Source organism: Lagenorhynchus albirostris, chromosome 21 (assembly GCF_949774975.1).
Source record: "Lagenorhynchus albirostris chromosome 21, mLagAlb1.1, whole genome shotgun sequence".
Taxonomy (NCBI): Eukaryota; Metazoa; Chordata; class Mammalia; order Artiodactyla; family Delphinidae; genus Lagenorhynchus; species Lagenorhynchus albirostris.
The window spans coordinates 7,739,370-7,753,242 of NC_083115.1; the positions used below are offsets into that span (position 1 = coordinate 7,739,370).

Sequence of the window (13,873 nt, forward strand, 5' to 3'; positions counted from 1 at the left end):
AGATATAGAAGACAAACTTACGGTTATCAGGGGATAAGGTGGGTGAGGGATAAACGGGGAGACTGGGATTGACATACCTACACTACTATTTATATATAAAATAGATAACTAATAAGGACCTGCTGTATAGCACAGGGAATGTTACTCAACACTCTGTAATGACCTATATGGGAAAAGAATCTAAAAAAGGGTGGATATATGTATATGTATAACTGATTCACTTTGCTGTACACCTGAAACTAACAACATTGTAAATCAACTATATCCAATAAAAATTTAAAAATAAAAAAATAAAAGTGTTTAGAGAAAGGGAGAAACTGCGGTCCTTACTTGAGCAGGCCACACCAATTAAATTAGGTATTTCTAAGAAAGAAAAATGAGTGTCACCTGGGACGGCCAGGAAGGAAGTCAGAGATTGGCTGGGTTAGTACAGATCCTCCCAGACTGTGAAAATGACAGACAGACGGAAGATGTCAAGGACCTTCCAAAGAGAAATGGTTACGCGGACACAGAGATAGGACCGTAAATAATACGGCCAGAGAGTAGCGCTTGGAAAGAAAGCAAGCTGAGCGTGTGAAGCTGACCTAGAAGAATGTAGGAAAAAAAAGGTAAGAGGCGGCAAGACCAGTAACTACATTGCCTTTGTCATCTCATTGTGTGTCTCTACCCTTGGCTTTGAAGAATGTAATTCTATCTTCCATGTTTCGCCCCCCCCACTCCAGGAATACAGAACAAGAAGAAAAAAGAAAATAAATACGAATCAGGAGCTTTAGATGGCTTCTTTTCTTCCTCGGTAAGGAACCAGAGCTTCTCAGATCAGCATGTGGTAAAAGTTGGTCCCTTAATAAGATTTACTTAAGGACCAGTATTAATGATGAGGGTATTTGGGCTGCAGACACTCACTTTTTAAATAACTTATATTAACCTCATTTTCCCATCTCTCTTAAGATAGCACATTTCTTTTTGCAGGAATGTTTTTAGAGAAGTAATTTACGGGCACTTAATTACTAGCATTTAAACAATTCAACATTCCCTTTTCTAAGAATCTATTAGGTTTCTGTTACAATATTATACATTCCAATCAAATGTCACTTTCTGTAAAGGTCTTCATTGTCAGTCTCCTCAAAGCAAAGTTTATCTGGACTATTAGACATCCGCTCTCTGCTTTGGCTGTACCAAATTAATTATTTATACCTGAGGTTCACCGCTTCAGAACTTGGGCATCTCAACATTTCTCCAGTGGATTATTAAGAGTCTGCTTTTTCAATACAGTCCTCATTTCATAGTCTGTTTGCTTGAGGTTAAACATAATAGTCTAGTGACTCTTGTATGAAATAGTTCAATGTCATAAGATTCTCTCCTGGGTTTTATGGTGATGAACACATTTGAAACAAACGAACCTTTAAGAATACCCTCACAGGGAAGAAGGGGAAAAGGCTTCTGACTTGAAAACTGTCTGGCACCAGTCTCGCAGAATTATTAAAACAAGTCAGGGGGCTTCCCTGGTGGCGCAGTGGTTGAGAGTCCGCCTGCCGATGCAGGGGACACGGGTTCAGGTTCTGGTCTGGGAAGATCCCACATGCGGCGGAGCAACTAGGCCCGTGCGCCACAACTACTGAGCCTGCGCGTCTGGAGCCTGTGCTCCGTAACAAGAGAGGCCGCGACAGTGAGAGGCCCGTGCACTGCAACGAAGAGTGGCCCCACTTGCCGCAACTAGAGAAAGCCCTCGCACAGAAACGAAGACCCAACACAGCCAAAAATAAATAAATTAATAAGTTTATAAAAAAAAACAAGTCAGAGATATTATGCAGATCCTACTGTTCATACATCAGGAATAATGAGAGATACGAAAGGGACCTTAGGGGGATTCTAGCCCCTCTCCTTATTTTATAGATTAAAAAAAAAAAGACAGAGATCACAGCCCACAGACAGCCTTTAGCTTACAGTGACTTGCTTGGTTCCAATGGCCACTCTCAGATATTCGTCAAAGGCATCCTTGAAAGAGTAAGACAGGGCGCAAGCACTGTCATGCTCAGGATTCTTGATTGCTAGCAACGAACTCTGCTCTGGCTTGTTTAGTCAGGAAAAGACTTTATTAAAGAAGATTAGCAGCGCCCGGAACCTCCAGGAGGGCCAAAAAGCCCACCCGGACTGCCAAGTAGCCAGGAACAACGACCAACCACATCGTAGGGAAAGGGACGGTCGCCTAGCAACACCCTCACAGTTCAAAAACCATGGCGCTAACAGGGCTCGCAACCATGAGACCCAGGAGAGATGCCAGTTCTTCTGGCTGCCCCTAGGAGCTGGGCATCTCCGCCACCACCATCCCTTCCAGAGAAGCATTTCCGTACAGGTACCACCTCACGTTGCTCATTTCTCCATCCCATCTTGGGTGAGAACACCTGATGAGTGGGCCGAACCACAAAGACGACTAGAAAATTCGTTTTTCAGCTTTTACCTTAGGGAGGTAAGACTTAAAAAGAAATTGCCTAAACATCAGAAACTTGGACAAACGTCCACCAAGTCTACCAAGACTAACAGAGCTTCTTTAACAAACTTTCATTTCCACGTGGGCATCCGGAAGGAGAATGATCATCTTCCCTTAAACTTCCCCCACCCCCAGTAATTTGGCTTCTAACACGTGTGTGATTCTGACACACTTTATAAAACAGAAAATACATTTTTTCATTCCGCTCCTGGGACCTCCCCTTTTTACACAAGAATGCCAAAGCCCACTTGGTGGCCAGCAGAGAGAAGGGAACCTTCTCCAAGCTCACACTACATTGACTAAGGCTCTTGACCTTTTTTTTAAATTACTTTTTTAGACTGAAGTATAGTTGATTTACAATGTTGTTAATTGCTGCTGTAGAGCAAAGTGATCCAGTTATACATATATACACATTCTTTTTTCGTATTCTTTTCCATCATGGTTTATCACAGGATACTGAACATAGTTCCCTGTGCTATACAGTAGGACCTTGTAGTTTACCCATTCTATATATAATAGTTTGCATCTGCTAACCCCAAACTCCCAATCCATTCCTCCCCCACCCCTCCCCCCTAGCAACCACAAGTCTGTTCTCCATGTCTGTGAGTCTGTTTCTGTTTCGTAGATAACTTCATTTGTGTCATCTTTTCGATTCCATATGTAAGTGATACCGTATGGAATTTGTCTTTCTCCATCTGACTTACTTCACTTAGTATGATAATCTCATGTTGCTGCAAATGGCATTATTTCATTCTTTTTTACGGCTGAGTAGTGTTCCATTGTATATATGTACCACAATTTCTTTATCCATTCACTATGGAAAATAGTATGGAGGTTCCTCAAAAAACTAAAAACAGAGTTGCCACATGATCCAGCACTCTCACTCCTGGGTACATATCTGGACAAAACTATAATGCAAGAAAATAACATGCACCCGTATATTCACAGCAGCACTATTCACAATAGCTAAGACATGGCCCTTGACCTTCTTGACCTTTCTAATTCCAGCACCGTCTTGACTCCTTAAAGAGATAAAAACAAGAAGATTGCCCGGCATGCAGTGCCTCAAGGCTAGAATCTGTCAGTTGCTTGGCTTTGGGCTTTAATTCTCAGACACTGAATGATTTTGAGGAGGCTGTTTCCCTTGATGTGTGCAGAATTAGCCTTAGATACTAAGCCTTTAGGGCAAGTTTTATTGTCCAAGGCAAACATAACCTGTTAAGATTTACAGACTTTATTAACAGCAATAACCATTTTACAACCAACATCAGTAAATCAGGGTTTATTGAGAACTCTACAATTTTAATCTGTGGAAAAGCATTAAAATGTCGGATTTTCATTGGACATAATTTCTAACTTTTATGAAAGATAGATTTTCCATTTAACTGGGGAGTATAAAAAAGTGCAGCGTGGGATAATGAATTGTTTTGAAAAGAGCAAATTGGTTTTAGCTAAACAATGGTGTCAAACACTAAAAAGCTTCCATCTTTAGTTAGAACTGCCCCAAGGTTAAGGTTAAAAGCAACTGTAGTAACGAATACGTTCGAATACATCTAGTGACAGGATGAGCTCACAGCATTTAGAAAAGCTTGAATTATCATCTGTTCACATTTCAGGTATTTTAGGAAAAGTGTACGACCAATTATTTCATCAAACCTGTGTCTATATGAGTCTGGTGAGAACCTCCGAGTTCCTATACCATTTTTCAAAAGTGTTTTAAGTAACAATAATGCCATTCATAAGACTCTTTCATGGGATAAGCAAGGTGAAAAACATTGATAGTCACCCGCTTCTATAAATAACCTTTTATTTCCTCCACGCACAAGATTACAAGAGAGGAAAGCAGGAAACTTTACGGTGCCTTCAACCTCTGATGAGCTTCAAAGGCAAGAACAAAGGGCACAGGCTGGGGAGCCCACGGTGACAAGGGATGGTCTTAGCAGCAACCTCCTTCATGGGGCTCAGAATGTGTTAGAAATTGCAAGCATTTTCGGCTTTAATCCGGATCCCCAACCATACGGAGCCCTACATCTTCCTCTGAGAATCAAAGGCTCATGATGCTTTAGAAAAGGAGGAAGAAAAGAAGTCACAATAATCTCTACTATTTATTTAGTATTAGAAACTGTGTTAGATGCTCTGCAAATTCTCGGGTTTCCTTCTTCTTTGGTTTGAGCAATCCTACAGGAAAAGTACTTTTCCTATTTTCAGATGAGGACTCTGAGGTTCAGGGTGGCTAGTACTGCTGTAGGTCCTAGAAGTTAGGAAGTGCTAGTCAGTGTTGAACCCCAGTCCGTTCGACTCTGAAGTTCATACTTTCCCCCCGCGATGCCCCACTAACAATCCTCAGTTCCCTTTCGACCATTTCCAGACGCCATGGCTGTATCCCAGGAGAGAGAGCCCTGGGATACAGACATGAGTATGTGCTCATCAGAATATATCCGGGGCCCTTTACGACAAGGAGATCTGTCGGGGCCATGGCCAAATGTGGGGAAAACTGTAATGAGAGTAGGGATTACCCTTATCCTCTCCCCTTCATATGCCCCCTTTTCTTCCCCTCCAAGGCACCCTCTCTGGAACTGCAGACATTCAGTACTTCTCATTCGCTAAGACAGCATCCAACCCAGGTTCCTGGTCCTTGGGAGCACAGAGACTCCACAGCGGCCCTGCTCCAGGCTGCTTGTTTCCTCAGCTCCCAAAGCCTCTATTTTCTCTCAGTGTTCTGTTCTTAGTTTTATCACCAGATTACCTATTTCAAACAAAGAAACACAGCATTTATAGCAGATTTAGGATTAGCAAATTAGCTAGAAGAGATTTTAAACAAAAAACTCTATGTCTAAGGGTGGGTGGAATGTCAGGCAGCAGAACAAGCAGGTATGCCATCACTGGCCTAGGGGCTCCCAAGCTTCATAAAGGCTTTGGGGGAAACCAACTAAACCCACCATCTCACTAAAAAGAAACATAAACTATCAAAGAAGAGAAAGATCTGAGCTTTAAGGTTCAATTGGCTTCTTGGTGATCTGGGAGCTTGGACAAGTTCTGTAAGATGGACGAAAAGTACCAATAGCTTTCTAGCATCTCACAGCAGTCTTCTGCAAATTAAATGAAATAACATAGAGAAACTGCTAAACACAGTGCCTGGCCCACGGAGAGACTCCATAAATGGTAGCTCTTTCTGTTCTTATACAAACTACCTTCTCTGGTCATATAGATGGAGTTAGTTAATTGCCAAGTAAGTTCTACCTTGCAGAGAGAAGGCAATCGTGTATGTCTTGTGAAAGTAAGACTTGCCCCCGAGGTTCCTTTCAATGTGCCACGTAGGAGACCTCCACCTCCTATGCCACTGCAGGTACAGCTGGTACATCAGTAGCCCTGCCAGCCACAACTCCTTCTACTGATGACCCCTTGGGTCCCACAGGAGGTGGGCAGGAAGGGAACCAGTGGTGCAGTGGAGATGGTGGAACACCGTCTGCTCAGGGAAGATAACTCTGACTGATGCTATTTCACAGTGACAATTTCACAACTAATCAATTTCCAAGCACAGTTCCCAGTTTCTGCCATTCCGAAGAGTCATTACTGTAGGTTCCTCACACGACTATGAGGTCAGTAAGCACAAAAACACTCTTTGAGACCTGAAGACCCCACGACAGGCACTGGCAGACATCTCCACCCTGCGAGACCCCGGCCGTGGAAGGTATGAACATTTTCACCTTCCTTCCCTCTCTGTGTCTGTCTCTCTCACAGCTTTCTTCTCTGGGTCTGCCTTCCCTTCAACAAAAACACAGATGTTGGTGGTAATAACTAGTGTGTAAGCTATTGCTGAAACTAAAACAGCTGTAAATACTGGTGCACAGATATAGGTAGTATCCAACTCACAAATAAGTGAAATTTCAAAGTAACTCAAGTGTTTGGAACCTAGCTGCTTTCCCGCCTTAAGATAATGCTATAAAAAGCTTGTTAGGGGCCCACGATAGCCATTAACCCACAGTGTAGCTGAAACACTCTCTATTTTCATCTATAATACAAAATGTAGAAAACAAAGCTTTCTCCTCCACCTCCCACCTCAGCTCAGAATTTCTGTTTTAAACCATCCTCCAGCCACAGCTGCTCCTTGAAATGGCCCTCTATTTACTTTCAGCCAGCCTGGCTCTGAAATTTATTTCTAATGACATCTACATGCCTAAAAATAAGAGTGATGTGATGTCAAAAGGGGAATGGGGAGCGGACTGAGTTCAAGAGTGGCCCCCTTCCAAATTTCATGTCCACACGTACACTGTGCACGTGACCTTACTCGGAAAAGGGTGTACTGTGACCCAGAACATTAACACGAGGCCTTACTGGGCCGAGGTCGGCCCTAATCCAATAATTCATGTCCTTATAAGAAGAGGAAAATTCAGACACGTGGAGATACAGAGACAAGAATACCATGTGAACTGTCTGTAGTAATGCGTCTACTATTGGAAGTTTTTCACATCCTGATCTGCTCCCGTGGTTACAGCTGAAAAGCAAATCAGAAGCAAATAAAGATGGAAAATGGGGCTTCCCTGGTGGCGCAGTGGTTGAGAGTCCGCCTGCCGATGCAGGGGACACGGGTTTGTGCCCCGGTCCGGGAAGATCCCACATGCCGCGGAGCGGCTGGGCCCGTGAGCCATGGCCGCTGAGCCTGCGCGTCTGGAGCCTGTGCTCTGCAACCGGGAGAGGCCACAACAATGAGAGGCCCGCGTACCGCAAAAAAAAAAAAGATGGAAAATGAATTGAGCCAATAGGCACGACTCATTTGCCTTCAGGAACAGGGTGCTCGGGCAAGAAACCTTCAGAGGGATGTCCAAAGAGCTGCGTCAACTTCAACCCAAGTTCAGCTTTTCCCAGGTAGGTGAACAGCTAGGAAGGCTGCTTACTTCCTAGAGGCTAACCCCTTTCCACACAGGACTCCTCCCTCCCGACCATGGCCCCAGAGAGCCTCAGAGTCCTTAGAATTCCTAAATCCTTGCAGCCTCTGGGAAGATGCTTCAATGTGCGTGTGTGGGTGTGCATGCGTGTGTACACACTCCTGCACGCATGTACACACCAAGTTTTATTTTCCCCTTTGGCTGTTATTCTATATACTTTTCCAGACTGCACGTTCTTTACCCTTCTCTCCTTTGTTCTTTGTTTCTACTTATGTCTTCAAAGACCGAGTGAAGAAGGTCTTACCCATTTTCTAGTACCAGAATAGGAGAAAAACAAGAGTCTAGTGGATTTCACAGTTTAGTCTGGGGCTAGTCCTGGTACAAGCGCAAATATTCAGGAATAAAGGCAGGAAACAATTTTTCATTCATATTCAACAGATATTTATTGAACACCTGGATGTGAAAAGCACTGTTTTATGTTCTGGGGATACAGCAATAAAAAATGAACAAAATTCCCCGCATGGAGCATAAGTTCTAATAGACGGAAAATAAGCCAAATGAATACAGTATGTTTGTGCTAAGAGCTGAGTTAATATAAAGCAGAGAAAGGGGCTTGAAAGTACACACATAGGATAGGGAAGTGACATTTTCATCAGAGTGCCCTGAGCAGGCCTCACTGAGCAGGTGATACCTAAGCAAGCCCTGAAGGAAGGGATGAATCGATGTAATAACTGGGGAAGAGTGTTCTAGCAGAGGGGCCAGCATGTGCAAAGGCCCTGGGGCAGTTGCATGGCTGGTGCAGCTGAGGAAGCGTGAGGAGGCCAGTGTGGCTATAGCAGGGTCAGAAGCGAAGGAGCAGAAGATGAGGTCAGAGGCAAAAGCAGGCTAGGTTATGCTGGACCACATAAGGTGCCAAAATAAAATAGACTCTTACTCTGAGTGCTCTGGGGATCTTTTGGAAGACCGAACAGTTATCACTTAAACAGGTGCAAGACCTTTGGTGGGGCTTGGGTCTGAGCATCAGTTTTCTTGCCTCTAAAGTGCAAAGGCTGTGCCAGGGAAATATCTAAGTTCTCCTCCAGTTGTAAAAATTAATTTCTAGACATCTAGAGAATGTTCGGTTCCCACAGGACAGCTAATAAAACCATGACCTTCCTTCCGTCTTCACTCCTCTCTGATGCTGGCAAAGTTGACAGAGTGACCCAGCCCAGGCCTGGAAGGAAGCCTGGTTATGAGAGACGGTGGTGACTACAGCAAACTGCTGGTACCCAAGTCAGACTCCCAGGAGCACATGGGGCATCCTCAACGAGATTGACATTCACCTGGGCACTAACGCCCTGCTGCCTGTCCCCCTGCTCGGGAATCCAGGGCACACTCTCCATACAGAAGAACCCAAACGAACTTTTTGGCCAACCCAATACAAATCTAAAAATAAGCATTTTCCTTTCTCATCATTTCACATCATGCATGGAATGTTCACTTTAATTTTCAAGCCCGTTTACTTCATTTCAGGGAAGCATTTGAGTTTTGAACAGTGTCCACCCTGCAGGCTTCCTGTCTAGATTGGCAAGTGTGTATGTTTTTTCATTCCCTTTGACACTTTCGACTCCTTTGTCCTTCCAAATGCAAAATCCCATAGCAATGTTTGCTAAAAGGCGAGGCAAAGGATCCTTTTTTGTTGTTTTTTCTTTTTTAAATATCTCTACTTCTCAGTGACTAAACGACGGCTCTTCGGCCAGTTTCCTAGCTTCCCAGAGAGAAGCCACAGCTGGCCTATCGACTGCTGGACTCAGGCCTACATTTATAAACACAGGATTCTAGCAAGCATTCTTTATACTTGAGTACCCCCGCACAATACTGCCTTAATAACCATATTACTAATCCATGAGAACCTCTTTTAATAGTGACTGAAAGGACACCATCTCTACTACCACAATGTGTTATGACTAATAATTATATTCTAACCACATGATAGAAGTTTCTAGAAAACAAGGAGCAAAAACCACAGTGACTCTGGATTCCTGCTGCCTCACTGTGAACAATGGATAACTGATCAGAGACCTGTGGCTTCAACACTTCTTGTATCCCTCATGCCAGCGCAGCACCTAAAACACAACAAACACTCCTGGAATGTTTGTCCCGTAAGCAAATAAAGGATGAGTAAGTGCAGACACCCATGAAACTTGGCACTAGGGCCTGACCTCCTTCTCTCTGCACTTTTTCACGTGCATTTGCTTATTAGATTGATCCAGAAGCCAAGGTCAGATGGAGGACACAGAAGATGCTGCCTGTCCCACTGAGGTCCCCAAAAGCAAAGGCACAGAACACATCCCACCCGGGCTGCCTAGCAAGAGCCTGTGTCAACAAGAAATTAGAGGAGACACAATTTCCTCTTCCAACTTATTTCCGACAGTCTCTTCACCATCTTTAGCAGTTAGGGCCAGGCAGCAACAAGGCCATACCCAGGCTGGCTTTCATCACCTGTAGCACACAGGACTCGGGCCCTCCCTCTCGGGAACAGGTCTGGTCTTACCTCGGCAGCAGGAACTCCCTCAGGCGGGCGGCAGTGCAGCACGATCATGCCTTCGATGGGAACCTCCCTTCCCTGCGGGTCCTGCTCGAAGTTTTTCCGTAAATCTGCAAAGAACGTGAAAGATATGACACTTTGCTCTGGGGCCAGTAGGATCCACATTTCCTCAGAAGATTATAAAATAGTGAGCTGAACGTCACAACCTAGATACACACACAAGTCACTGGTTTCAGGGGTTCCTAAATATTTACAAGCATTTTTGTTCAGAAAGAAATCTTAACAAAACTGTCCCTAATGTTCTATACTGAGGCGAAGGATAAAAGATTTACTGGGGGAGCAGGAAAAGAAAAAACCTCATTATTTCATGAGTCTTTGCCAGCATTACCTACTTAGTATCTGATAAATCATTTGGCCTAATAACTTGCCATCCACAGCTATTATGCAGTTGAGATGCACGTGATTTTTTTTTTTTTTATTAACTAAAGAATGCATTATTAACCTGTAACCTCTGCCATTCCCTTAACCCTCTAGGGAGCTCTAGAAGATGGTAATAGAGTGAGATTACCTATTAGTCTTTTATTTGTAACCAGGGAGAAGAGGCAACGTTCAACCACAAGAAAATCTATAACCTATCCAACCAAACATATAAGTAAAAAACACAACACCCTCCAGTCCAACGGCAATGCTGGGTATCCATGCACTGCGTTTCATGGAAGGCTCCAGGCTCTTTGCAAACAAGCTGCACCATTAACCTTTTACACACGGAAGGGTGACACTTGGAGAGGTTAATTGGCTTGCCAGTGGTCACGGAGAGTATTAGTGCCAGTGATGGGGAAAAATTCACCAAGTGTCTGGACATCAGTACCTGACTGCTCACCAGCAAAGCTTTCTCCAAGAAAAGGATACAGGGCCAGTTCGAAAGAGAGAAAGAGCATCATTGGCACAGCTTTCCACTTAAGCGTATGCTTCATTAACAAGAGTGGGAGTTGGCCTTTGCTTCTTTTTGAGGTGCCATAACAACACTTCTATAATTTTACAGCACGAGCTTAATTCCCACCAGCACTTGAAGGCCTGGGATGGTGGAGCGAAGACAGTTTTACAAGTCTTTCGAAGATTTCCCCCTCCCTCCCGGACAACGTATTTTTCTTCAATCGAGGATCTCAAATTACAGGCTGTGGATTTATTGATTTAATTTTCTTTAGTGCTTACAATAACGTGAAATATGTTCTCTGGAAAGAGCAGCGCTTCAGACTCAGTTACATCTTTATAAATTGTATAAATACATTAAACTTGCTTTTAGCAAGTCAAAAACACGCCATGATTAAAAAGAACAGCGATCCATGTATTCACTTCCTTCAGGATTTTACTATGAATGTTTTCCCTCCCAGAGGCAACTGACGTCCTCTGTCAGTACTGCTGTCTATTTGGAGATCTTCGGGAGTATACTGGAAGCAAAGGCTCTTACAAGGACTCACACTGTAGGCAGGCGGCAGGATCTATTTTCCCATTTCTCTGCTGTCCCCCAAATTGTAAAGCCAAGCTTCCTTCTACTGGAGATCTGTAAATTGCCACAGCCTTTACGATTCAGAATTTCTGACTCTCAAGTGTGAGGAAGTTCACAAGACTGATGACAAAATTACAAGTGATGAAAATGTGAATAACCCCCAGAATGAAAAATCTCACATCTCCTGCAAAACGTGACCACAAATTCTCCTTTGCTCTCCCCCAAGGGATCCTTGAGTCAGAAATCTCCTTTCTGTATGACCAATATACTCATCAGGACTATAGTAACCCCCCCTTTATCCATGGAGGATACATTCCAAGAACCCCAGTGGATGCCTGAAACCACAGATAGTACCAAATCCTATATATACTGTTTATTCCTATGATAAAGTTCAATTTATAAATGAGGCACAGTAAGAGATCAACAATACTAATAATAAAATAGAACAATTAAAACAATATACTGTAGGGGCTTCCCTGGTGGCGCAGTGGTTGAGAGTCCGCCTGCCGATGCAGGGGACACGGGTTCGTGCCCCGGTCCGGGAGGATCCCACATGCCGCGGAGAGGCTGGGCCCGTGAGCCATGGCCGCTGAGCCTGCGCGTCCGGAGCCTGTGCTCCGCAACAGGAGAGGCCACAACAGTGAGAGGCCCACGTACCGCAAAAAAAACAACAAAACAATATACTGTAATAAAAGTTATGTGAATGTAATCTCTCTCTCAAAATATCTTGTTGTACAAATTTAATGCTTTTCCACCTTAACGAAGTACTCATCATGTATTCTGGCCATTATGGGGTATGACGGCAAAACTAGCATGAATTTCTTTTTCCTTCTCACAATTTCACGGATACAAGATTTGTGCTTACTATAGATCTTAGCAACCTCAGCATAAAATTTTTTCTTTCTTTTTTAAGTCAAGAATTTTCACTTTTTCACTTAAAGAAAACACTTTTCAGCACCTGTTTGACATATACGAATTTCCAGCATTACCACCCTTGCACTTTGGGGCCATTATCAATTAAAAGAAGGGTTACTTAAACTCAAGTACTGTGATACCAGGACAGTTAATGTGATAACCGAGATGGTTACTTAGAGATGAATGGGTGGTTTACTCTGGACAAAGGGATGATTCTTGTCCTGGGCAGGATGTAGTTGGATGGCATGAGATTTCATCATGCTTCTCAGAATGGCATGTGACTTAAAACTTATGAATTATTTCTGGAATTTTCCATTTAATATTTTCAGAGTAAGGTTGACCATGGGTAACTGAAACCACAGATAAGGGGGATGACTCTATATTGAAATGAATCTACTGGAGAGTGTGAGCGACTCTTACATGACACATCGGTTTGTTAATGGAAGGAAAGGGTTGTGTTTTTGTGGTTAATTTTGTTCGGTTTGTTTGCCATGTTTTTCTTTTCTTTGATTGCTTTGTTTTCTAAAGGAAGTCTTATCCAGTGTTGCTACATGATGACTGCAGTTTTGATAACACCAAATAATCTGCATTCACCCAAATGAAGCACAGAAAATGAACAGCATGAATTTCTATTTTGTCTTATACTATTTCTATTTTATCTTCTGTTTCCTTTCTTGGCTCACTAGAAACGGAAAAGGTAACAAAATGTATAGTTTTCGGGTATTTCCACACTCCCCTACAGTAACTACATTGGCTGATGAAAAACTAGCGTGAAGTCGTTTTTCCTCCCCATTCCCACCTACTCAATGAACTAGCTAAGCCAATATGTATATAAAGAAGGAAAACCCCGTACTGACACTGGGATGTAGGAAAGGGTATAGTCTATAAACAAGAAGCTTTGAGAAATTTCTAGTAGATCTCATACAGCCAGGATCAGATTGAAGAAAGGACCCACACAACTTCTTGATCTTCCCAACTGACATCTGCAATCACCATTTGAAGGGTTCCAACAAGAAGTATATGGACACTTCTAAATGTGGAGATACAAAGATTAAAGGCAGTAGAGTAGGGGGTCAGGCAACAACTGGGGTGTCATATATATGGATCCAACTCATCATAGCAGCCCCCCACACACTAGATATCACACCAAATGAGAAACCCAGGTGACACTGAGTCCTGGCCTGTGCCTAACACTAGTGGCAGGAACACTGGCATTTTTGATTCCCAAGGAGGACAAACACACCAGACAAATTCCAGAAAGCTACTGAAAATAGTAAAAATTATGGAAATAAATTCTTAGACATAGAAGGAAATGCTTTCCATTCTACCTACGATTCTCACGATAGGTTACCCAACCTAATTAGTTTCTCTCCCTCTTTTTTTTTTTTTTTTTTGGCCATGCTGCACGACTTGCGGGATCTTAGTCCCCTGACCAGGGATTGAACCCGGGCCCCTGGCACTGGAAGTGCAGAGTCCTAACCACCAGACCACCAGGGAATTCCCAACCTAATTAGTTTCTGAATTGGCAAACTAGATACTTTTATCACCTA

At 43.3% G+C, this 13,873-nt stretch overlaps 1 protein-coding gene across 2 annotated transcripts in view; it reads right to left on the reverse strand.

The window, feature by feature from the left end:
- Nucleotides 1-13,873, reverse strand: part of UNC5D (unc-5 netrin receptor D) — a 603,667-nt gene that overhangs the window by 209,897 nt on the left and 379,897 nt on the right. For both annotated transcript variants that reach the window (XM_060136404.1, XM_060136403.1), the window contains exon 4: nt 9,908-10,011. In XM_060136404.1, coding sequence (XP_059992387.1) covers nt 9,908-10,011 — 104 coding nt within the window. The remainder of the gene's footprint in view (nt 1-9,907; nt 10,012-13,873) is intronic.